The 27,493-nt window shown below is 40.0% G+C and overlaps 1 protein-coding gene across 1 annotated transcript in view; it reads right to left on the minus strand.

Moving 5' to 3' along the window:
* Positions 1–27,493, minus strand: part of LOC139722048 (ankyrin repeat and IBR domain-containing protein 1-like) — a 137,129-nt gene that overhangs the window by 102,661 nt on the left and 6,975 nt on the right. The window contains exon 2 of the mRNA XM_071633367.1: positions 1,172–1,418. Coding sequence (XP_071489468.1) covers positions 1,172–1,418 — 247 coding nt within the window. The remainder of the gene's footprint in view (positions 1–1,171; positions 1,419–27,493) is intronic.

Consider the following 27,493-nt stretch of genomic DNA (forward strand, 5'->3'; position numbering starts at 1 on the left):
GGTAATATTGTTCCCCCTGCCTATAGAAAGAGGCAAGTCACGTGCTCTTTTATTATGCGAAAAAAGTGAAAATATGTTGAATTTTCTTTTACATTTTCTTGATACTGTTGTACGCATATGACTCACAAGCTGTAGTAGTCTCTTCATCCAGCGGTTCCAACACAAAAATTTTAAAAATTCATAACTTTTGCATCGATTGTCCAATTTTCCTCAAACTTTCACTGATGTGTTCTACTAATACTGTTGCATTCTCTCAATCCTTATGTTTATGAAGGTGAACTTGTCCTTTAACATTGGCTCTAAAAGTTTGTTGACCCCTGCTTGTGACCTTTGACCTTGTGGTGATCATCCACTCCCAAGGGACATCTACCATCCAAGTTTGGTCACAAATGGAGTTATGGATCAAAAGTTATGACCCATAATAGAAACGCGCCATAAAAACTTAACATTGGGCCCTAAAGTTCATTGACCCCTGCCTGTGAGCTTTGACCTTGAGGTGACCTTCATATATGGTAAAATGTGAAACTTTGTATTACCCCTCTTCCCTCAAAGTTTGATTGCAATTGAAGCCCACAGGAAAGAGTTATTGAAGTTTTTGTAGCGTTACGGACAGACGACGGATGGACGGACAGGGACAGACGGACGACGGACAGATGGACGACGGACGGACGGACGACGGACGGACGGACGACGGACGGACGGACAGATGCCGCAGGCAATCCCTTAGTCTCCCCTCACCTCCGGTGGGCCCGACAAAAACTGAGACAGCTATTAAAATCTACAACATATCTGGTATGATTTAATATAAAATATGCTGTTACCATGGCAACAAATTGTTCAACAATGATGAAAGATAAAGTCTGCACATCTTTGTACTATTCCGGTTTAATACATGCGCCAAATTTCAAGCCAATGCTCAAAAACTGAGGGAGTTAGCTCAATCCACAATATTTTTGTATGCTTTACATTGAAAAATGTGGTTACCATGGCAACACACTGTTCAGCATTACTGAAAGCTTTGTTTTGCACATCTGAAATTTATAGTGGTACAATGTGCCAAACCTCCAGTAAAATGCTAAATAATTGAGGGAGTTAGCTAAATCCACTGGTAATATGGAATATTTGTTAATAAAAATGAACATCAAGGATTACAAGCATGTGCAATACTCACATCATCAGCAGCATTGATGTCAATCTTTTCCCGCTCCCCATTGCCAATGGATACCCCCTGCCAGGCTAGTATAAGGCGTAGACACTCTGCTCGCTTCTTCTCTGGTGGCTGTGAGTAATAGTACTGTGAGTAACTATAGGTGGACGAAGGGGGGCGAGGCACCTCTGACATGCAAAGGCAGTGAAGAGAGGTCTGGTTGTTGACATTGCGTTTTATCGGGTTGCCACTGTGCTTCAGGAGAAAGAGTCTGGTGTAGCAGAAGCAAAATAAAGGATGGAGGGATCAGAAAAATCTTTGGTATAAACTGTACAATTCCTGTATACACCATGGAGCTGTACATACACTTGTAGGTTCACTCCGACAAGGCAGGTTAAAGTGATGGTATGGTTTCGATTGAGATGGGGCTTCAGGTTTCCAACTCTTTTATGAGATAATGCAAAACCTCTTGTGATATATGAATGAGCTACAATTCTAAAAGGAATTCAAAGTTTATTTTGTGAATATTGGTTTTGAAATGGCTGAGATATATGAACGCACAGTGGTCCTAATAAAAGGTGGGACCCGACCTTCAATAGGATAGGACAACTTCGTTTTACTTTGTTTTTTGATATCCCAGCCATTTCAAAACCAGAGACTCCAACTCTCCCGCTTTCGACTGGAGATCTCCCGCCGAAAGCCCCTTTTTGCAAAATCTCCCGTTCTCCCGCTTGAGATTTAATTTCTCCCGCCCTGGCTCTGTCTCCCGTTGGAAAGGATTTCTTACTTATTACCATCATATGTTGAAAAATAAGCCTTAGATAGCACGAGAGAGCATCTAGAACCCTAGAGCTGGACCCCGCCCGCAAGGAACTTCGCGCTTTGCGCACATCATCTTGGAGTCTCCCGTTTGCTAGGGGTTATAGGCGAGAGAATCTCCAGATCAGAAGGTGCTTGGGGTTGGAGTCTCTGCAAAACTGTTTTCATCAACTAAAATCTGAAGACCTCTGAGAATTCTCGCTATCGCCAATGACGAAAAAAGTACCCGGATGTTGATTTAAGCATCATTTACGGTGCACTATGGGATAGTTCGGGAGCAAAGTCACTTCCGTTCGTACGCCTGTGATACGCGAACACTCTTTACATGATATAGAACTGTGGCGAAAATGCGATAGAGCACCTTTAGAATATGCGGCTAATGCCCTTAATTTCTGAACATGTGTAAAAATCCCATAGAGTTTGCCCCTGTGCTTTTCCTATGGAGAAATTGTATAGAAGGTTTTGGAACACCCTATAGTTTTATGATACACCCTGTGCTGAAACCAAGGTTAATGATGTCCAGCCTAGGGCAAAAAGGCCAGAAGCCCTACGGAAAAGGGCCCAGAAAATATTGAGCCATAGAAGTAGGGTTGTATAGTACTCCGATACATTTTGATACATGATGGGTTAATATAAGACAGTATTAGTCACGTGACCCTGGCTCGAGAGGGTATAAATACCGCGAGCTCACTGCATAAGTTTTCAGTTGGGTTGGGGGGTAGGTGCGGTCCGCAGCACTCTCTCTCTTTGGTAATAACTATAAAATTAATGGGGAACCACTAGGCCAGTGTAATAGAGCTTAGCAAGCAGAGAGAAAACCATCGATTGTAACAGCAGGAACTACAATATAGCAATGCTGCACTGAACCCTATTTCAGCCTGTCGTTTCCATACCAGCCTCCTTCTTGCAACTGGTAGTCTTTGGTACTAGACCCTGTGAATGGGTTGCTGTATGGTTGATTGGAAGAATGATATGCCTGGTTTCTAATGCGCCTAGTGAGTCCTAATGCCCGTATATATAGGTGGAGTATGACTGTGTGCGAGCTATCTGAATAAGGTGCTGATCAAATGATGTGCCGCTACACATAGTACACATTATACCGGTAGACACAAGAATTAAGGCTCTTGGACCACTCCCCGGCTACGCTACAGAGCTCACAGCTATACAGTCAGCCGACTGTATTCTTGCGTGTACTTACTGTTTCCTCCATTTGAATTTTCGCTTTTATATGATTTGAAATTTTTCCATTCTAGAAAAATTGCTGTACCACAATAAATGAACAAATCTACAGAAATATCCTTGGCATGCGAGACGTGACATGGGTGAAGTTTGTAGGTGACTCCACAGCGCGTGCCACTTGCTTGGAAGAAATTGCTTTGGAGACAGGATAAGTTCGAGATCACGGTTCGTCCCGATTGTGTTCACAGCACTTTGACAGAGAACAAATAAAAAAGATGGGCATTCCATGACGATATCCAGGTAGGTGAATATATTCCAGCATTATTTTCAGCGTATGCAGAGATGACTAATGTGCAAGTCGATCAAAATGATCAAGCAGTACCGGTATGTCTAGCTTGTATGCGTGCCCTGCATGCTATAATATGCAAGGCCTACAAGTTGTAGGGCAATGCGGGGGCTATAGCTACAGTATGTATCACAGGCCTGGCTGGCTTGGGGACAGGGGCCTTTCCGTGGTCAGCGCTGTGCGGTGCGGCGCTAGGTAGGTACACGTACGCCAGGGCTGCCGAAATTGTCTAACAGGTGAGAGCGAGATATTGCGAGGCAGCGGAGGGAGGTTGTGGGAGGGGAGTGTCCCCCCTGCCATGGTAGGGAGTTTTTGCATTTTATATCTTAAAATGGGGCCATTTGGTGCATACTAAAGTGACTTTTTCAGTATATTCCTAAAATGAACATTTATGTTAAAATTGGTGTTAAAACCTCTATTGGCCACTTACAAGTTCTGCATGGTGTCTCAGTAAGTTAAAATTGCATAGAAAAAAACACCTTGCTGACAGCTACACCTTTCCAGAGCACAGAGTAAGAAGTTTTTCGCACCATTTTTGACCAGTCACTGCATTCTTCATTGATGAAGGTCGGCCCAGAGCCCATCACTTATGACATACTCTGCCTCTCCATCTTTTTACATAAACACCTTCCAGAACTAATGATAAGTACATGTAAGTTACATTACATAGAAAAAAAAAACCATAGCTGACTAGCTATACTTTTCCAGAGTAATTTTAATAGTAAAAAAAAAGTTTTGCTGACCATTTACAAGTTTTCCAGAGTACATACTAGTAAAAAAAAAAAAACAGGTTTGCTGACTATTTTAATACTAGTATTCCAGAATTGACGATACTTCCACTGCCACAGCTAGTCAATCTTCCTTAACTCTCTTAGTCCATGGGCCAAGACCCGAAAAATGGGTTGTTGGTACCATCTGAGGTGGCACAACCTTTTTGGTGTCATTTTGTTTGTCGGGCATAGATATGCTTATCAAGCTATGATAGCATTTCCAAATGAGTAGCTTAGTCATAATAAATGAATTTTTAACCAATTTGGTCTCGTATTTATATCCCTATACTTCTGAATCGAAACTAAACCGCTATACAAAGAAGAGCACTGCCTTCTGTATGTCCACAGGTATTCTGTTGTAAACGCGGTGCGCTTAGTCTTTATTCAAGGCAGCGAAGGGAATATCCAAAGGGTTATGATGTCCACTGCTGTCACGCGGTGCGCTTAGTTCTTTATCTAGACCAATGTACCGTTATCATATCTAAAGTTCCTCATAAAAGGGATTATCTATACTGTTTTTATACCACCCTATCAACAAATACATCAGTTTTAAACAAAAATCACTCTGTTCATTTACAATGTTATTTATAATAATGTATTGTAGTGTACCGGTACCTTGTTTTTGCATTATCTTTCATTATTGGAGGGAAATAAAGCGACATTGGCGTGGTATCAGCGTTTTCACCGTAGCGTTTTCGCCAGAAAATTATAAATAATTGAAAGATACGGTAAAATTCACGAGGAATTGCTTTTGTTGTTGTTGTTGTTTTTAGATAAAAGGATATACACTGTATCATACGCTTTGGACATTCCCTTCGCCGTCTAGAATAAAGACTAAGCGCTGTGGACATCATAACCTTTGGATATTCCCTTCGCTGCCTTGAATAAAGACTAAGCGCACCGCGTTTACAACAGAACACCTGTGAACATACCATAGAGCTGCATTTTACAGCTCTATGGAACATACAGAAGACAGTGCTCTTCTTTGTATGGCGGTTAGTTTCGATTCAGAAGTATAGGGATATAACAACGAGACCAAATTGGTTAAAAATTCATTTACTATGACTAAGCTACTCATTTGGAAATGCTATCATAGCTTGATAAGCATATCTATGCCCGACAAACAAAATGACACCAAAAAGGTTTTGCCACCTCAGATGGTACCAATATCTGGCCTGGCCCATGGACTATCTCTCAGCATGACCAGTAAGAAAGTAAAATGTGCACTTCTCAATCCAAAGGACAGGAGTTGAAAACAAGAGTATGAATGATTACATTCCTCCTTTTAATAGCATGCATGACAATATACACTGTATACCCAAGTCATAAATTATTAACTTTTTAGGAGTCAGTAACTGATACGGAAGACAAGAATACACTGGCAAGAAGGGAGTGAGCTTTTGCATTCTATATCTTAAAATGGGGCCACTTGGTGCAAACTAAAATGATTTTTTTTTTTCAGCATACTTAAAAATGAGTATCAATATTACAATTGGTGATAAAACCTCAATTGCTGGCCAGTTACAAGTCCACAATGGTTAATCAGTAAGTTAAAACTGCATAGGAAAACAAAAAAAAAAAAACTAGAAATGTCGCTATGGCGACTGGTATGCCTCCGCCATAATGCATGATTCTCCTAATAGGTCTAAATAGTACATGTACATGTGGACAATGTGTGCTTACATTTTCACAAAATTGGCAAAAAATGACAAGTTTGTCAAAAATGTGTTGAATGTTCACCTTCCTTGACCTAGGTTTAATTGGATGAATAGGAGAGCATGTATTTGGAGATTTAAGGACTTTAACTTGACTTTGACCCATTCATACATTTATGTATCTGAGTAATTTTCAAGGTATGGAGAAAAAGTGCAATTTCTGTATTGAATAGTAAATTGTTCCCATTTTCATCTGGCCTTTGACCCTAAAATTCATAACATAATCACTTTCAGGTAGAACATGCATAAATATGTAGTAAGTTTCAAGATAACTTGAGCCACTTCCGAGATACGGAGGAAAAAATTAGTTCAGCACTTTCACTTGATCTTTGACCTTTTGACCTTTGAGGCAAAAAAAGAAAAAGAAAAAACAAACTTTCCAGAGAATTTCTATTAGGTTACACATGCATATACCAAGTGTAAAAAAAAAATTATCCTGTTGGCTTGCATAAACATGAGGGAAATAGTAAAATTTTGATGTGTTGCACTTGACCTTTGACCCCATGAACCCTACATTCTCTAGATAATCACTGCCAGTCAGTACATATACTATGTTCCATGAAGATACCTTGAACAATTTTCCAAGGTACGGAGAAAAAAAGAGTTCAGTTTTAATGTTTCTACTTGACCTTTTGACCTTTGACCTCATGACCCAAACATTCACCAGAGAGTCTTAATTGGGTAATACATGTATACACTAAGTTTCAAGAAAACATCTTCAGACATTGCATAGATATGGTGGAAATAGTGACATTTTATGTAATTGACCTTGACCTTTTGACCTTTGACCTTGCGCATGTGCACCCAAAAGTTGATAGGCACAACTTCACCCCTAATACACATACATGCCAAGTTTCATTAGGATACCTCAACAGGTTTTGATAGTTACCTTGTCCACAAAATTCATTACGGACGGATGGAAGGACGGACAGAAGGACGGACGGACGGACGGACGGACGGACAACCCGAAAACATAATGCCTCCGGCGACACTTCGTGGCGGAGGCATAACAAAAACTATATAATAACTACTTATACAAAACAAAACAAAAAAGTTCTATGCAGAAATGAAAATAAAAACAAATTTCTACAATAATATTTACAGTTATAAACAACTACTCAATACTACCCAAACAATAATTCTACTTGCTCAAAACAATAACACAAATGTAAACTATACACCGTTAAATGACACTGTCATCAAAATACATATCCCGCACTTGCGTAAACTATAAAAAAAATCTACAGTATGCTTGGGTGACCCACACCTCGTCATAGGTAATTTTTGTTCATATTTGAATCACATTTCGTCACTGAAATTCTATGAAATCCCCTTCACATACAGGAAAAATGCTGAAAATTCCAATGGAATCACACGTTCACTGATCGATATCGAAAATTTGCAGCTATCGTCGCCAAACGCGAACGATGCGGAATAGTGTTGTGCGCTAAGGAAGGGGCCCCTCAACTCGTTACCAGCGTTCCCATAGACTTAGCACGTAAAAGATGTGTGCGGGTGACGGTGATGTTCCCATAGACATACACGGAAAAGATGCGTGCGGGGACAGTGGTGATAGCATTCTTACACATATTCCGATTAAAATGTCAGATTTTCGCGAAAAACTGTTCAGCTTTCACCACAATTTGCTTGGTTGTGGTGGCCCTGCCAAGTTTCAAGTGTACTGAACACAGTCCCGGTCATAAATTTTTGTTTAGTGTGCTTAAAACAATTTTAAGCAGGGTGACGGTATTCGGGCCCCTGAGGAGGTGCGGGCACCTCACTATACTTGACAAGGGACGCCGAGGCGCGTAGCGCTGAGCCTAGCTGCCGAGGCGCGCGCGCAACGTGCGCCGAGGCAGCTAGTTCATAAATAATTTTTCACATTCGTTTTAAACCAATATTAATTGCACAAGTCCTTGCTTCAGTAGGAGGCAAAAATATCAAATATATCCCCACCTCTCCCTCCCCCTTCTCACAACCTTGCAATGTGCAGGTTGTCATGATATAGCATATTGGTACTAGGGCCGACTCAGATACACAGGCATAAAATGTTTGTTGCCAAACAAATACAAAAGCCAAGTGTTGCGCACCTAGAAATCATGCTGTTCTCATGCAATTATCTTGCGGGCCTCTTGTGAAACTGTGTCATGTGAGGTCCTCATAGTCAAGGCGCAGGGACCCCGAAAAAAATTACTTCGTTCAACCCACCCCGCAAAAACGGTTTGACTGCATGGGGTGGTCGGTTGGACCCTCTGGAACACCCCTAGGTAGTATGTGATTCCAAATTGTGGTATCAATAAAATTTTACAGGCCACTTTAGTTGCAACAAGACCTTGCTGTTTGAAAAAGAGTCTTCGCACACCAAGACTACTATACGCACCACTAGCACTGCTGCAGGCACCAGTGCCAGTGGTGCGTGCAGTAGTCTTAGCGCACGCAGACTTTTTCTTCGACAAACAAGAGTTTTTGCCTGCAAACTAACTTTTCATGCCCAGCTGGGGTCAGTGTAGTGTAGTTTCTAGCCGTTTTTATTTCGTCTTCATTTCCTTCGAGTTGCAACAAGCCAAGTGAGGGCCCATACCCAGTGATTGCGACGCCCGAACAGTTGTTGTTTTTTTTTTCGGGCGTCGCAATCACTGGGTATGCTCCCTCACTCGGCTTAGCGGGCTTCTCCACATACACAAGCTGCAACTCGGAGAAATAAAGACGAAATAAAAACGGCTAGAAACTAGGCTAGGGTCGGTGATGCTTGGCACTAAAAATGACAAAATAATCACAGTTTTTTTTCATTTATTTCATGAATAACAGGGACTCCAACTCTCCCGTTTTCGACGGGAGATCTCCCGCCGAAAGCCCATTTTTGCAAAATCTCCCATTCTCCCGCTTGAGATTTCATTTCTCCCGCCCTGGCACTGTGTCTCCCGCTGGAAATGATTTCTTACTTTGATATCATTGTTTGTTGAAAAATAAGCCTTAAGTAGATAGCACGAGAGAGCATCTAGAACCGAGCTTCCAGGGCCCTTGTGGGCCCTAGACCCTGGCCGCAATTGCGCTCGTGACGCGCACATCAAATTGGAGTCTCCTGTTTGATAGTGGTTTCAGGCGGGAGAATCTACCGATCAGAAGGTGCTTGGGGTTGGAGCCTCTGGAATAATTCATCAAAACTCAATAAAACCATACAGGTGTATATGTACATGTTGCTAGAGATGTCAGCAATACAATGGGATACATTGTAAGGTATAATATTGTGCATGGTTACCATGGTAACCAGATGCCTACAGGTGATTGGTAACCCCAAAAATGCCTCCTACTGCTGCAAACTTTGGTATTTTTTGTTCAATTTTTGTAGATAGATGCAATTAAAAAAAAAAATTATTGATTATTGTAAACAAAGTTTTCTCCTGTTGCCATGGCAACCAGTATTATCCAATCAGCATTCAGTTGTCAATAACTTTACAAACTAAAGCCCATAATTTCAAAGAGCTCAATAAGCATGTCCTTCTGTATAAGTGTACCACATATGGGAAGAAAATATTGAAGCGTTCTCAAGTTACAGCACAATTTGTAAACAAAGGCATGTAATAACACATTTCGAGAAAACGGCCATTAAAAGGAAGATATCATTTTCGAATAGTAAAATGCATGAAAAAGTTGCATCCGTCGTACTGTCAACACAAATTTGACTTCTAGTATACAGGCAACTGTAGTTTTCAGCAATGTATGGACACAAATTTCCCTTAAAAATATATGGGAGTACAGAGAGCAAAGCCAGTGATATTCTAATGTTAGCTCTTTTGAGTGTTTACAGAGTGATGGTTATTCTAAACAACCTTTGAAAAGAACAGAGGAAAGCAATATATTGTTCATGTTCTTAAAGGAAGTTTATTTAAGAATGCAGATTAATTCCTTTCTAAAGAAGGAATATAACCTGTATTATCCATCAAAGAATAATATTGTACTTTTGTGTTCGTAAGCTATTGTAAAAAAAGAAGTAATAGAATAAAATGAAAAATCATTATAAGTATGTAAATTTGTATCAAAATGTGCAGTAATGTATTAATGCTAAGGAGAGAATGAGAGAAAATTCTTGGGCGCCCGCCCTTTCCCTTTTATCCAGGCTAATCTTATAGTGTTGAGGTAGGTAGTTTAAGATCTGATCTACAATGGCTGATGTGCACGAAAGGCAAATGAAACAAACCTGTGTGGATTCCAGATATATATATATATTTTCACTTTATCCTACTTTGCTGTCAGGCTGTGGCAAAATTATAAATGACTACGGTAAAGTAGAAAGTTGTCTGACCCCGAAATTATTGTAAAAGTAACATCATCATTTCTCCTTGAACACCAATAGAGTAACATTCAAGAAAAAAAAGTGAAGGGTATATCCTCAACATGATTTTCATTAGTATAATTTTGTTCGAATGCATATGAACACAAATGAATAGACAGCAAAACTATCTTATTAAATGGCTATTTTATCAAATTATAGGTTGAGAATTAACTTTTATGTAACACATTAATCACAACTGTGATAAATGGCTACTATCTTGAATTTTTGTGTGGGTGTTATTTTTGTCTTAAGATATGACACATTGGAAAATTGATGCCAAATTTCAAGCTTTCATCTCTTTTAAAAAGATATTTTCTGTTCAATCTTCCCACATCTGCTTCTTAACAATCTACTTAAAATGATAGCGACCAGCGTCACCTACCACTTGGCATGAAAAGGAAAGACCGTACTATCACACATTTCCGGGCAAGCCTTGCGTGCGACTTGCGAAGAACAATAAGGTTTTATTTTTGCTACACGGAAGTCCCCGCAGATAACCTGCACATGACAGTACCTAGTATGAATCTTGCCCGTAGCAAGTCCTATTTACCCACAGTCAAGTTTAGGCCCTGACACACCTTTCCGGGCAAGCTACGTGGGCTTGTTACGTGTGGGGATTTTCCTGCAAGCAGGACAATTTTTGCAGGCGGACAAGGCTTAAGGCGAGTTTCACGTGCTTCCTACATGGTGGACCCGTGCTACTTACGTTCCTCTTAAGTGCATTCCATGTGACCTGCGTGTCAGTTGCATGGGTGGCGAATGGGGGCTGACAACTTTGTGAAGGAATCCTTCTAAAGAAATTCGATTTGCATAGATCCACGGGTAACTTACGTACTTCAAGCGGGTCAACTGCATGCGACTTGTGGCAGCTACGGGCCTCCTACTAGTGTTCTGCGTGGACCTCTGCAGGCAATCTCCGAGACTCACTCGGAAAATGTTTTGGTCATGCTCAAAACTTGGCTGCGGGTAAATGTATCGGACTAGCGTCCGCACTTCTGGGCAACTACGGGCGAGATAAGAACTGCCAGGTGCGGGCCAACTGTGGGGAGCTTCAGGTAGCTAATTTTCCCCTAAGTCAACCCGCAGGGCTTCCCCAGGCACGGTTTGACAAAGCCTTGAGCATGTTCAAAACTTGTTCCGGGTAAGTCGTGGGGGTTTGCCCGCAGAGGTACACACAGAACACAAGTAAGAGGCCCTTAGTGGCAGACCTCGCAAGCAGCTCCCACGCAGGTACTTTGCAGTCCCCTTTATGTCACTCGTAACTGAAAACGGGTCGGTTTCGAAGCTTTCACGCAGGTCACACGGAATACACGCAAGTAATAGGAAAGAAGCAGGCGTCTAGCAGGTAAGACTCAAGTACGGAACTCACCAAAATCCTTGTCCACCTGCAGAAAACTCTCCTGCGTGCTGGAAAATCCCTACTCGTTACAAGCCGGCGGCGTAGCTTACCCGGAAAGGTGTGACAGCTCCATTAGTTTGCGGGCACAAACCTTTTTTGGTTCGAAAAAAAGTCTACATCAAGACTACTACACGCACCACTGGCACTGTAGGTGCCACAGAGCTTCCTGCAAGAAGTGCCAGTGGTGCATGTAGTAGTCTTGGCGTGCGCAGACTTTTTTATGTTTGTTCCCACAAATAATAATGAAAAGTGGCCTGCAAAATTTTGATACCACAATTTTGAATCACATACTACCTGGGGGTATTCATGGAGGTCCCATCTACCACCCTGTGTGGTCAAACCTTTTCTGCAGGGTGGGTTGAACGAACTCCTTAATCAAGCCCCTTACAGGAATTAGCGCCTTGACTATCAAGGTCTGTTTCACTATATTTGGATTTTAAAAAATGACAAAATGTTAATAAACCTCAGCATAAACTATTTTGTTTTACTAATGCCCCGTCTTAACAGGCCACAAAATGCAGAGTAGCCTTAGGGTAGCCTCCGGCGAAAATTTTGTTCTCTAAAGAAAATTGTGTCTGTTAAGATGCAACATAGTAGACAGCTTCCGGAGAACCTCCGGAGAAATTTTACCCCGCGATCGATCAGGGTAGACACGGGGTAGCCTCCAGAGAATACCCAGAAAACCACCGGAGAAGGTCTCTGTTAAACTGCGGGGAAAATCTTATCCAGAGGCATCATGTAACCAGTGCTAACAAAGTCAGATGACTAGCATTGCGCCACACAAATACTATGAACTCTCCCTATCTAGCCCAACAGGGATTTGCGTAGTACTGTAGCAAGTTCACCTTCCATGCAGCCTCCCCGTGAATCATGCCCATTCGTTGCCATTAGTACAAATACATGTATATATTTTATGATAATACCTGCAAAGTTTGGTGAAAATTTGAACATGCATTCTCAAGAAGACAAAAATGTACAATTCAAGCCCATTTCTGATCCCCCCCCCCAGCTCCAGTGGGGGTGGGGTGGGGGTGGGGCACATCTGCCATAGACATAAACAAACTTGAAAGTACGGTTATCAATGTACTTACTCATACAAGTTGTAAGTATTAATTTTAGCTCTATCACTTCTGGTTGAGAAGAAGATTTTTAAAGATTCCTTAATTTGGGGGGTTTTGGGGCCCCCAGGAGAGCATGGTGCCCATTTGAACAAATTGAGATCATACATTTTATACCCCTAGGGAGGCTACCTAGTTTGGTGAACATCCATCATGGGGTTTTCAAGAAGAAGATGAAAAATACAATTTAGGCCCCCATTTGGACCCCCCCCCCCCCCCATCCGGCACAAAGAGGGGCATCCCTGGGTCCACCATGAACAAACTTGAAACTACAGTCATCAATGTACTAACTCACATTATATCCCTCACAAATTGCTTCTCGTCCTCTGACTGGTCGGTGACTTCAGTAGCCCTATTTTCTGAGGGGCGCAACCAGAGCCTCTCAAGCTTGGTATATTTGTATAATATTAACTTATAGCTCTATCACTTCTAGTTCAAGAGAAGAATATTTTCAAAGATGCCATAATTTGGGGGGGGGGGGCAAAAGGGCATGGTGCCCAGTTGAACAAATTGAGATCCTATCCCCCTAGGGATGCTACCTGCCAAGTTTGGTGAAAATTTGTTGTGGGGTTTTCAGATTAAACTCCGACTAAAACTCAGCTTTACCCTACAATACACACATTTACAACCTATGGAAAGTTGGGAAAGGGTTATTCAAAACTGACAAAACAAGTGTTCATCTGGTGAACTACGATTACCTCTCTTATTGCAACAGTAGAAGAAGAGACTCAGTGGATGTAGCACTCATCAGAGTATCACTAGTTCACCTTCCATGCATTCTTGCAGACTAACATAAGTATATATACAATGTATTGTAAGCAAAGTTGGATGGCCAAAAGCCAAAAGTGGACCACTCTCCGAGGTGCTCCAAAAGCATACCATAACTGTACCAGAAGTTGGCACGAATTGAATGCACATAACACACAAATGTTGTAATGCAAAGAGTTGATTCCTTTTGTTTGGGGCACCTTAAAAGGCATACACATAATCCACCATTTGCAGATGAAACAAAAACCCAGCACTAGTGCTTAATAAAAAAGTTCTAAAATGTGAGTTAGGGATAGAAACAACCAATGTAAAAATTTGAATTAGTAAATTTGTTGTTAACTATTGCTAAATATACAAAATGTAAACAATACATTGTAGTTAAATCGTGTAATAAAAATGTTTCCAGACTAAATCGTCTACAGTTACGGTTTATTGAGAAAAATACAGGTATCTCCCTATACTTTAGGCTTTATCGCGAAAATTTTATGATAGAATGTTTTGTGGTACAACAGACTTACACATCGTATACGTGTATACACATTAAATGCCATATCTTGAATTCTTTTAAAATCACTGTTTCCAAAGGTTAACAAGACCTTTTAAGTAGTGCTAGCTGCCAGGTGCATGATCCTGTTGCTACAAAACTTGTAACCCATTCCATAATAATTTATGAGGTACAATGTATATGTTGTACTTGTAACTCTCTCTGCAGCAGAGCGCTCGAATGCTCCAAATACGGCATACAATTTGTAATATTGGACTGGTTTGCTTTGGTTTGTTTTGGTTCATTTTTGAGTGCTTGCATGTGACCACACACGATATTACTTGCCATATTTGGTGGTAAATTTGACTACTAGTATGTGTTTTCAAGAAGATGAAAATTGGCCCCCAACAGGGGCAGCACTGAATCTGATATGAACAAACTTGAACTTCACTGCACTAACAAACACACTTACAGCACTTTAGCTCCATCATTTCTGGTTCTATAGCATTAAAAACATTCAATACTTTGGGGATGTTAAAGACTTCAACCCCACACATTTAGTCCATGGGCCAGGCCAGATATTGGTACCACCTGAGGTGGCAATACCTTTTTGGTGTCATTTTGTTTGTCGGGCATAGATATGCCTATCAAGCTATGATAGCATTTCCAAATGAGTAGCTTAGTCATAATAAATGAATTTTAAACCAATTTGGTCTCGTTGTTATATCCCTATACTTCTGAATCGAGACCAACCGCTATACAAAGAAGAGCACTGTCTTCTGTATGTTCACAGGTGTTCTGTTGTAAACGCGGTGCGCTTAGTCTTTATTCAAGGCAGTGAAGGGAATATCCAAGGGTTATGATGTCCACAGCGCTTAGTCTAATATCCAAGACGGCGAAGGGAATATCCAAAGCTTATAATACAGTGTATATCCCTTTATCTAAAAACAACAACAACAACAAAGCAATTCCTCCTGAATTTTACCGTATTTTTCAATTGTTTATCATTTTCCGGTGAAAACGCTAATACCACGCCAATGTCGCTTTATTTCCATCCAACAATGAAAGATGATGCAAAAACAATGTACCGGTACACTACGATACATTATAATAAATAATGTTGTAAATGAACAGAGTGATTTTTGTTTAAGACTGATGTATTTGTTGAGAGGGTGGTATAAAAACAGTATAGATAATCCCTTGAACTTTAGATATGATAATGGTACATTGGTCTAGATAAAGACTAAGTGCACCGCGTGACAGCTGGGGACATCATAACCCTTTGGATATTCTCTTCGCTGCCTTGAATAAAGACTAAGCGCATCGCGTTTACAACAGAACACCTGTGGACATACAGAAGGCAGTGCTCTTCTTTGTATAGCAGTTTAGTTTCGATTCAGAAGTATAGGGATATAAAAAACGATACCAAATTGGTTAAAAATTCATTTATTATGACTAAGCTACTCATTTGGAAATGCTATCATAGCTTGATAAGCACACATGATGATGTATCTATGTCCGACAAACAAAATTACACCAAAAAGGTTTTGCCACCTCAGGTGGTACCAATAACCCATTTTTCGGGTCTTGGCCCATGGACTAATGATACTCATGTGAAATTCCCCCACCTGGACCCCCTGGTAAAACTGGTGACTGACTGCATGAACATGCACACCATCATTGTGTGCTGGCAAACATCATGAGCGCAAAGCATTTGAATGTACGTCCCCTGCAGCTGGGGTCCAGAGAGTTATTGATGCTCTTTGATACTATCCCAGCCTCATTTTTAACAAAATTTTCACTTCACTTCACCTTGAAACTCTTCTTTCATTTCAGGGGGTAAGTTTGCTATCTTCCTTCCAAAAACCTGTGACAGGGGGTGATTTTGATGGCTTCCCTTCCAAAAACCCATGACAGGGGATCACAATCCTGACCCATTTCCATCCCTGAAGAGAGTATCTCTAAGAGTCTGGAAAAAAGCATTATATGATGACATAAATGGTATCCCATGGTACCAAATACAAATCAGCCATTTTGTTGAATTATTTAATTTATTTTTAAAGGTTGCACCCTGGGTTGCAAAAAAGTGGAAATCATTTTGGTGCTGGAGCTAGCCCCGAGTGTTCGCTAGCCACTGCACTGCACTGCACTTTGCTGCACTGAAGCACATGCTACTGCTAGCATGCTACTGTAGCACAGCGTACATGTATGCATAGTATAACCAAGGAGGTTCGAGAAATGGAGTCACTACAGTCTTATTCGCTTTGATCTCATGCTCGAAGCCGCCACTCAAAAATATTTGAAGTAGGTGTCAAACTGGATCTGCCGCTCAGGTGCGAAGACAATTGACTCGTGTCTGATTGCATAATCACCAGCTACTTTCCAAGGAAGATGTCTTTGTGATGGTAATTACTTTTCACTATCCCTACTTACAAACGATGGGCGGTAGACAATGGTAAAGGCACGGGGGTGCGCGAATAGAAATTGCTCAAATATTGCGGAAATAGATATCAAAATTACTCGACTGTACGTGTCTGTACGCTAATCTGACACATTAATTGATAAAGAACTATACTTGAAGATGATACCATATTAGTTTCATTTGGTGGAAATAAGGAGAAAAGTGATAAAACCGGCTTTCCATGAGGGTAAAATTTCAAACACTGTCACAAAATACAGCTCAGATTTACACTTTTGCACATATTTTCGCACGGAATTGACTTTTTTTTTAATATGCTTTATCATTAGGTGAAATTTAATTGGATTTGATATATAAACGAGCAGCATATACCCGATATTATGTTAGCGTTAAAAATGAATCTTCGGATTAATCAGAAAGATGGCGGCTTCAAGCATCGAACGTCAAAGGCACAAATGCACCTGTGGAATTCTTTTGTCCATCCATAGAAAACTGACAGCTGATTGAATTATAGTCAGTTGTAACTCCATCTTTCGAACCTCCTTGGATTAACCAAGGGGGTTTTATACAAGGAGTTCCAACTGGCTGTAATTATTCAAACAGGACAACACTAAAGGCAGTCAGGTGTCTGTCCATCAGTCACCATTGACTGCTCATCATTTCAACCACCAGATATGTTCATTACCATTGCACCATCAGTTGACAGAAAAAAAAAATACATTAGTTTGCCAACAATTTCATTTGAGAAAGCAGTAAAATCCAGGCTGACTGACCAGCACTAGCTTGAAATTTCTCAAAATCGGTACTCTACCGCCAAAAGCGTGGAGACAAAATTGATCTTCACACATTTAGCATTCAGCAGTCTCAAGAATTTCTCTGTTGTGTTTGTCATGACATTGTGATTAGTGTTAATTGTAGAGTGCCCTATTTAAACACCTTTATCACCTTGTTTTTATTTCATTTTTATTGCTAATTGTTTATCAGCTTTGTTGAAGTTTCAATTGATTGCCCTCACTCATAAAGCTCTCATTCAAGTCATGTTAAGTCTTCTAAATATATGTGTGCACTGCAAGCATAGTATCCACAGTTCAAGACTTGTTCAACACCGTAACACGGCAGTATTTTACTACCTCTACATATATTTACATCTTCACCTTTCCTTGCTTTGCTCACTGAAAAAAAAACAAACAAACAAACAAATGACCTCACCCACATCCATTGCATCAACTGCATTATTTAGTACATGTTTAAGCATAAATCTGTACTTCGTTATTCAAGAAAGAAGGAAATTACATCTGTCTGTGCAGCAGTAAAAGTCTTTCTTTTTGATGAGCAGTGGATGGAAAGTCAACATACATCACTACCTGTAGCTGAATACTCTTTCAGGTCATGTACATTTGTAACACTGTTGTTTGTGATGTTGCATTCATTAACATTGATAAATGATAAAAATAAAAAGTAAACCACATGCACTCTGTCACTTTCTGGAGACCAAAATAATATTACAACAGTCCCTGTATTTAGTAAATGAATGATATTATCCATTGCAGGCAGCAAAAAATTATGAAAATGTTTGCAAGTCTCAGGATCACACCAAATTCAAGTCACTCTCTACTAGCATGACTAGTAGCGGTACCATGGTCCCCTGCAATAATTTTATTCCAAATGCATTCTAACTCTCTGGTATAGCTCAAAACAGAAAAAATAAAAATAAGCAGCTAGAAGTGTAAATTTTATTGTGAGAGTGGGTGGATGATGACCATAGCCTGAGGTTGCTACAGTGCACTCTCTTTAGAACAAACACGGTTGCAACATAACTGGCTCTTCTTTTTTTTTCTCTTCTTCTTCTTCTGTCATTACCCACGCCGATGAAAATCGGCAGGGGGTTATGTAAAGGGTTCCGTATGTTTGTTTGTTTGTTTGTTTGTTTGTTTGTTTGTTTTTTGTTTGTTTGTTTGTTTGTTTGTATGTTTGTTTGTTCGTTTGTTTGTTTGTTTGTTTGTTTGTTTGTGTACAAGATAAGAGAACGGGTAAACGGATTTGCAAGAAATGTTCAGGGAATGTTTGGATAATGACAGGAAAGAATCGATTAGATTTTGGTGATAATCGGTTGACCCTTGCAAATTCTGTGTGACCTTGAAGTTTTGACCCCATGGTATAGTGACCATTCTGAAAATTTCCCGTTTCTCACTTTGCGATTTTCCGCTACCATACTAACACATAAACTCCCCAACGATCCGACTTCGCTGCTCAAATGTTCGTAAGAATTCCGAAATTTACGTTTAGGCCTATTTGAGGGACTATGTCCTTCTAGACTTATGAAAGTTCGTTCTCCGTCATCACAAACTGGCCCGTATTTTGATGATTTTTCAAATTAACATTGATTGTTTTTTTCGTTGGAGGAGCATTTTGCTCGGTCGCAGTCACACTGCACGATATGCGTGCTCAATGTCAATGCGTGTGCAAGGCCGCTGAAAATGCATCGCGCTCTACACTGTTGGTGCAAAATTGCACCGGGGACGTTGCGGCGCTCGTTGGTGGCCGAATACTGGTGCAGTAGACATTTGCATTCAACCCTTGCATTGAATAATTCCCGTAGACACTAATCATAGGGGTAATTGCCTAGGGGGTACGTAAATTTTGTTTTTCTTTTTTGCTTTTGTGGATACCATCAAAGATCGTACACTCATACGACCTTTGATATTTGATGATTTTTCAAATTAACATTGATTGTTTTTTTCGTTGGAGGAGCATTTTGCTCGGTCGCAGTCACACTGCACGATATGCGTGCTCAATGTCAATGCGTGTGCAAGGCCGCTGAAAATGCATCGCGCTCTACACTGTTGGTGCAAAATTGCACCGGGGACGTTGCGGCGCTCGTTGGTGGCCGAATACTGGTGCAGTAGACATTTGCATTCAACCCTTGCATTGAATAATTCCCGTAGACACTAATCATAGGGGTAATTGCCTAGTGGGTACGTAAATTTTGTTTTTCTTTTTTGCTTTTGTGGATACCATCAAAGATCGTACACTCATACGACCTTTGATATCATCACACTCTCGGCTTGCTATAATCAAAATATCCCGCAAGAAAACGGCGTATTTCTCGATTTTTTAGCGCTTTTTTCCGCGACCCGTCGCGTAGACAATACTCTTAAAACTGGACTTAATTCGCGCGCGCTTGGAAAAGTTCCGATTCTGCACTTTTGACGGTGGAATTTGGGATTTTCGATGGATTTTTGGAGGAGACTTAAGGACTTTCCTGTACGTGAATGAGTGTTAATACCGTATGTGTAATGATGTGATTTGCGTGATGTGACTGTAGAACCAAAGATCGTACACTTCAGTGTACGATCTTTGGTAGAACTCACTGGCTGGTGATAAAGCACACTGGCAATTAAGTGGCCGAATTCTGGTAGATGACCGAATGCACATTATGTTTACCCCGACTTTGTACTTAGGCGTGGGTCTGCCGCCTTTGACGGCCCCTCTCTAGTTTTAGTCGTTTATTTGTTGGGTTACGAGGAAATTTCAATGTAACCTAAGAAAGACATCCTAAAGACGTCCTTGCAGAACACAAGTCCACCGCCGTGACAAATATGGGGTGACAAGTGCATGGTTGAATATTATGGACAGGGTGTTCTCTCTCATGTATGTTACTGTAGATACTTTTCACACTTTTAAGGGTCATGGGCACATTTAATTAATGTGCACCTAAAATATAAAGCACTACATTTTCATTGTTTCTTTGTTGTTGTTTTTTTCAATTGGTCACAATTCAACCTTGACTTTGGGAGTAGTTTTCTCTGAAATCTATAACACATACATTATAGGTTGTTGTATTAGTATTTAGTTGCATTATTTTTCAAATATTTCACCACATTTTCTTAGTAGCAGGCTTTTCCCCTGTAAAGTCAGTGGTAACGGAATTACACAAATGGTAACAGAATTACGCCTTCTGAAATACTTTGGAAATAATACAAATTCTTGGTACTCATGTATTCTGAAATGTCTTGACAAAGATTGTTTATGCCTTCAACTAAAATATAACCACTAAATAAGTACTCTCTAGCCTTTAACCTAAAACTGCTACAAGTTTATATGTGCCAAATGAGTTCCTATTATCAAAAAAACATAACATTTTCATGCTAATGACTGTGATTTGAAGTTGTAATATGTCAGTCAAGATCTTTTAACTTGTAAGTACCACATCCATCAAGATTTGTCTACTTTCAAGTTAAGAATTTTACACTCTGTAGGAAAATTACATCTAAGACACATGGTAACGGAATTACGCTACAATAGCCCTACACAAATACAATTTTATAAATCATGTCAACAATGCTCAAGTTTTCTTGTATTTATTTTGTTAATATCATGCAAGACACCTATCCTTTCTCTGTTTTCTTGTTCCTAAATATGCCAATTATTGATAATATGTATGAATTACTTACAACTGATGTACATAAATGTTATGCGGACAAGCACGAGAAAAGAATAAAACTGTCGGGATTGACACTGAATTTAAATCTAAATCATAAAATGCCAATTTACAGTGCAAAAGCACAGTGTGCAGACCCATCATTGAACACAATGTTTAATATTGAGTATGAACACAAAGGATGCTTGAAACTTTTGATTTGTTAAGGGAAAAGATGCAGTTGTGTTTCAATGACAAACATAACAAATTACAATTCAATCATAAATTGAAAAGAAAGTTTTCTTATATGAATATTACTGCACCAGTGCTCAATCATTAGTATTTATACAGTGTACATTGTTGCTTTCCCCACTAAAAGTGATGTTTTACACTTGTACTAATGGCTGGAGTTGCCTCCTGGTATACAATGTAGTGCATGCTTTGATAATTACTTTACAATGTAAGTCCTACTTAAGCCTACAGAAAATAAAATGAACTAAACTAAAATGAAATAGAATACAGTAAATTATTTTTTTAACAAACTACAACTTTTTGAACCATTAGAGTAAGTCCACCAAATTCTTTAAATTCATCTTTACAGGTGAGAGTGCCTCTTATCCATCTGCAGCTCACTGAGTTAGAGCCAGATTATTCAACCTGTGAACAATATTAGTATTTACTTATGACCACACATATTTTCCAAATGACATCTTCAGAAATATGAGTGATTTGATCATTGACTGTTTTCATGACTTGGCCTATAAATTTCCTGCTAGTTTACTGTCTCTGCAATCTTTCTTCTTGACTTTGACAATGTTCTCTCTTTGAGTGTTGCCATATATTCACTCACAAGAAGTGTGCATCTTTTCTTTTGCAGTAAGTGGTATTTTGGCTGCCTGAAAGCAAATGATAAAATACACTGTAATGGCACTAAGGAAACTGGATTGTACAGCAAGTGATAACACTAAGAATAAAGGTAGAAGCAGAAGCCCATTGACTCTATATAAAATCTTTTGAGGACGGGAAGTATAGGCCTAAATGTTACATTTTAGAGCTGTATCACAGCAACCGATTGGATAGTACAATGTTCATCACAAATTGTTTTTGTCTTTATTCATTTTAAGAAGGGATTAAAGAAACAAATTTCTAAGCATAGCAGATGCTCTGTATCAAAGGAGCATGAAATCAAAATAAGTTTCTCAGTGGAGGAAAGATCTAACAAAACAGATGAAAGAAGGTCATAGTCATACACCTACCACTAAAGATAAAGGACTTGAGGATGAAGACCGGACATGTTCAATAAATGGTCACACTATTGACATACTGTAGTCTCTATAATATCTTTAGCATACAGAAAGATCAAAGGTGTCACATTCAGTGGGAATTCCATGTCAATCTATGACTTCTATCATGTATCATATCTTTATGTATGATCCTTCTTTTAAATACTCTCTCCTCACAAAAAATTTCTTGTTCATTTCTCTCTGTTAGAAGCAGTGCTCTCTTTTCCTTTTAAAAAATTCTATGTTCTTCCTCTTCTTTCTAACCTATGTTCAAATTTATGCTGCATCACACCCATTCAATAGTCCCTCAGCACTATAGTTGGGGGCCTAAGGGCTCAAAATGGGTTGTTTGGTTCAGATTCTTCCAAAAGCACCAAATTTGGCTCATAGGTCCCTTGTACCATACTCTTTCGATTTTTTACGGTCGCCAAGACTTAAAACCCTTGGGGCCGCCATATTGGGGTTAAAGGTCAACTGCAGTTACAAATTAGTTACGTTCAGACGGGAGCCCTTAACCTCGAAGTTAGGAAACTTCGAGGTTAGAGCTTGTAGTTAGGGACCGTGAAGACGCACTCGTAGTTAGCAAACCTCGAGGTTTGCTCGATGTTTCGAGCCACGAGAAATCTTATGGTTAGCGCTCTAACCACGAGCCGCGGGGGGTCCCCACTCGTAGTTAAGCACCGTGTGGACACAAAAAACAACGAACTCGAAGTTAAGAGTGACCTCGCCGTAAACTCCAGCCCCTACAATTTCCCTCTGCTTCCGGGTCAACCTCCCAAACGTACACCACAAATACACTACACGTGAAAAACCTATGACACACGACACAACAACATCATCTTTTCTTCCCATGCGCTTGATCTCTGAAACTGAACACGTCGAACTCGCTACTGTATTCTATATTCTTCTCCGACGCTAAAAAAAAGATGTTTTCGACGAATATCTTCATAAAGGCATAAAGTCATCAGTGCAGTGCTTTATCTCTGCATACCATGGCAGAGAAAAGGAGTACCTGTAAGCGAGTCCGACAGGGTTGGACTAAAGAATAAATAGACGCCTTGTTAGCAGTGTGGGCTGAAACTTCCGGTTTTGTGGTTTTAACATCCAGTGGGTCCCACTCGTAGTTACGGGGGGGGGGGGGGGGGGGGGGGCAGAAGCTTAACCTCGAGGTTAAGATTCGTCGTGTGGACACACGTCGTAGTTAGGGGGCAAGAGCTAAACCTCGAGGTTTCCTAACCTCGAGGTTAGGGCCTGCCGTCTGAACGTAACTATTGAAAAGGTTGATTAATGTTATGAATCCCATGTGGAAGATTTTACAGGGAACTTACAGAATGTGATTCCAAATATCATTTCTGCAATTCAAGGTCACTATCACCTCTCAAGGTCACTTTCAAGGTCAAATAAGGGTCAAATCAGGCATTTTGTGCATTTTTCGAAATGGCGTCTGTGAGCTTTCAACTGCAATTCACTGGTACACCTACTCTGTCCCATTTGTCATCTCTTCCATACTCCTTCAATGGTCAATTAGGACCAAGAGCGGTTCCATCCTCCTACATATCAATAATGATTATGACAAATAAATGAAAAAAAATCTATATTTAAGATGAATATATATATATATATATATTGAAATTTTGAGCACAGAAAATGGGCTTTCCATCGGTTTCGTTTTCTTTTCTCATTTTCTTTCACTATTCATCAATTGTTTCTGGTCAGTTTTCCCTTCTTTGTTTATATATATGTATGTATATATATATTTTTTTTTGATGTATTATATATATATACATGTGTATATATATATATATATATATATATATTTGATGTATATGCATATACATGTATATATATATATATATGCTTAAATACGGCCGCCATCCTATTCCAAGGTGCCGAATCAGGGTGCAATGGCAAAGAGGGTAATAAACATGCCTAATCTTATTTTGTCTTCGTTTTTCCTTCTGACGAGATAGCTGGATAGCCCGTATGCAATTAGCTGGTCAGTTGTATGTACTTGGGGTGGACCACTTTACCGGTTTACGCACCTTGAGTTTTCCGATAACGGAATGCCGATTCGGGATCTTTTTATGTTTCTGGGTTTATGATTCTTTCACACAAGGGACTTCCACTTTTTATATCCAAGTGATGAGGTGCAAAGTGTTGTGCCTCTACTAGAGGGGACGGTATGACAACACATACCATTGCTCAGCTAGACTTGAGATAAGTGGCATTCGAACCCGCGCCGGAACACAAGTCTTCAGACCGCAAGCCATACGCTATCGACTGAGCCACCTCGTCACGTTTCATGGTCAATTATATAACTTTCCTGCTGGCAAGCGATATAATATTCTCCTCCTGCTGAAATTGGTGTATGCCTGCTCTCCCTTGCTTCCGGGGAATCGAGCTCCTCAATCCAGGTCAGACCAGTATTCTAGGGGCAGTTAACTAAATTCGATCATTAAAGTCCTTTAATGGCAGCATCGTATCAGAGTAGGTGAACACAATTCAGCTGAAGGTTTTTTCTTATCTTTTTTTATTCTCTTTTTATCAAACGAAACCGTTTCTTTACTGAAAGCGCAAATGACTATAGGGAAACTGAACACCTATTGATGTAATATGGGATACTGATCCTGAAGAAAATAATCTTAACATTTTTAGCGCAGCAACACTGTGCAGTCCTCTGACAAGAGATGGTGATGGCACCACTCAAATCTCAAATTATGATTGGAAGAGCGTAGCGGCTTCCTGAAAATTAAGATTGAACAATAAAGAACTGCCCTCATCTATCAGCGCACAGATATCCAAGAATAAATGGGATGGACAACTCATCCTGAGCACCTGATTCGAGACGGAAATATCCAACAGGAATTGTGATCTCACAACCCTTCAGCTTTCCAACAACTTAGATGCGATCTACGCAAAGATATCCTTACAAAGGATGACATGATGTTTTCTGAAAGCATTTTCTGAAAACAGTATACAATCGCACGGATGAGCATAACATCACATTTTCGGTAGTGTGCTTTTTTCAATCCCTTTGATCTGAGGGAGTTACGGGTGGGTCGTGGTATTGACAAGATAAAGGCCTTTTCAGCTCTTTCCTGTACAGCATACCTCTCTTCCAGAGCCCAACATCAGGCACTGACAGGGTGCGACATTACTTCAGTCTGGCATTGATGTGGCATGCAAAATGCCTAAATAGTACGGGTCAGCAAACCAGAGCTCACTGAGACATTAACTATATACCTTAATAATCGTGCTCATGTCCAGCAAGGACTGATGAGCAACAAGGTTTATGGGGCTGCCTGCGTCAACGAGGGTAGGCATCATCTCGTCATAACGTGGGAGCAGATCATCAGAAACCACCCTATCTGATGTGATAGCAAAAATAGCAAATTGATGCCAACCTGGTGTACTAAAAACTCTCTTAAACACAACAGATTTTTTCTTTTTTTTCATCCAGATTAGGAGTGATCGCCATAATTATTATTCCATTGAATTTAAATCTGAATTATGAATATCTACTGTGATTGAGGATCCTTGAACTGCAACAGAGAAATAAAAAAACTTCTCTTTTTAGTGGCAACGTCAAGGATGCTGGTAATCATGGTAATATAAAGAGTACCCCGCCCCCTTATTACTAAACGATTAATATATTGGGTAGCAAAAGAATTCTATTTCTCATATATGTATGTTTTTATTGCATTCCTTGCAGATGAAGATGAAAATAATAATCCAATAATCAAATCTTGAAAACAAACTCTTTTAAAGGGCATTATCCATAATTCTAACTAGCTCTTATGGCTGTCATTAAAGCGAATGCAAATATATTGAATTCCGCAAATATGACCAGTCGGTGAAGACATTTCCTCTTAGTGCCTGTAATGTAAAAATAATTAATGGAATGATTGTGACATGAACTATGATATTCCATAGCTTTGGACAGAACCTCACTTGAAAGCTTGTGTAGCCATATTATAACAGGCCATAATTGAAATGATGCAGAAAAAAAATTACCGTAAGTAATCATTAAAAATGAAATTAAAGGGTTATCAAGTCTTCAAATTTCATTGTGAAATAAGGATCTGAGTAAGATCCCTTAAACCTAAAGGATCTGAGTAAGATCCCTTAAACTTAATTACTCTCAGAAAGGGGTTCTTATTATAATACATGAGTGTATACCTAGTGTTTGAAATGTTAACACGAAAGCAGATATATTGATTTTACCCGTGAGAAAGCCCACCTCTCCTTCTCACACAGCCTTCGACAACTGCAATTCTATTAGCAGGGCTGGCATTCCTCCTATATTGACTATAGGCAAGCCATTTTCTAAATTACTTATTACCCACGCCGATGAAAATCGGCAGGGGGTTATGTAAAGGGTTCCGTATGTTTGTTTGTTTTTGTTTGTTTGTTTGTTTGTTTGTGTACAAGATAACAAGAGAACGAGTAAACGGATTTGCACGAAATGTTCAGGGGATGTTCGGATAATGGCAGAAAAGAATCGATTAGATTTTGGTGATAATCGGTTGACCCTTGCAAATTCTGTGTGACCTTGAAGTTTTGACCCCATGGTATACTGACCACTCTGAAAATTTCCCGTTTCTCACTTTGCGATTTTCCGCTACCATACGAAAACATGAACTCCAAAACGATCCGACTTCGCTGCTCAAATGTTCGTAAGAATTCCGAAATTTACGTTTAGGCCTATTTGAGGGACTATGTCCTTCTAGATTTATGAAAGTTCGTTCTCCGTCATCACAAACTGGCCCGTATTTTGATGATTTTTCAAATTAACATTGTTTCTTTCGTTGGTGGAGCATTTGCTCGGTCGCACTCACACTGCACGATATACGCGCTCAATGTCAATGCGTGTGCAAGGCTGCTGAAAATGCATCGCGCTCTACACTGTTGGTGCAAAATTGCATCGGGGACGTTGCGGCGCTCGTTGGTGACCGAATACTGGTGCAGTAGACATTTGCATTCAACCCTTGCATTGAATAATTCCCGTAGACACTAACAATAGGGGTAATTGCCTAGGGGGTACGTAAATTTTGTTTTTCTTTTGCGCTTTTGTGGATACCATCAAAGATCGTACCTTCATACGACCTTTGATATCATCACACTCTCAGCTTGCTATAATCAAAATATCCCGCAAGAAAACGGCGTATTTCTCGATTTTTAGCGCTTTTTCGGCGACCCGTCACGTAGACAATACTCTTAAAACTGGACTTAATTCGCGCGCGCTTGGAAAAGTTCCGATTCTGCACTTTTGACGGTGGAATTTGGGATTTTC

This window comes from Diadema antillarum, unplaced genomic scaffold (genome assembly GCF_040938485.1).
Source record: "Diadema antillarum isolate AM-2024a unplaced genomic scaffold, OU_Dant_1.0 scf00000156, whole genome shotgun sequence".
Classification (NCBI taxonomy): Eukaryota; Metazoa; Echinodermata; class Echinoidea; order Diadematoida; family Diadematidae; genus Diadema; species Diadema antillarum.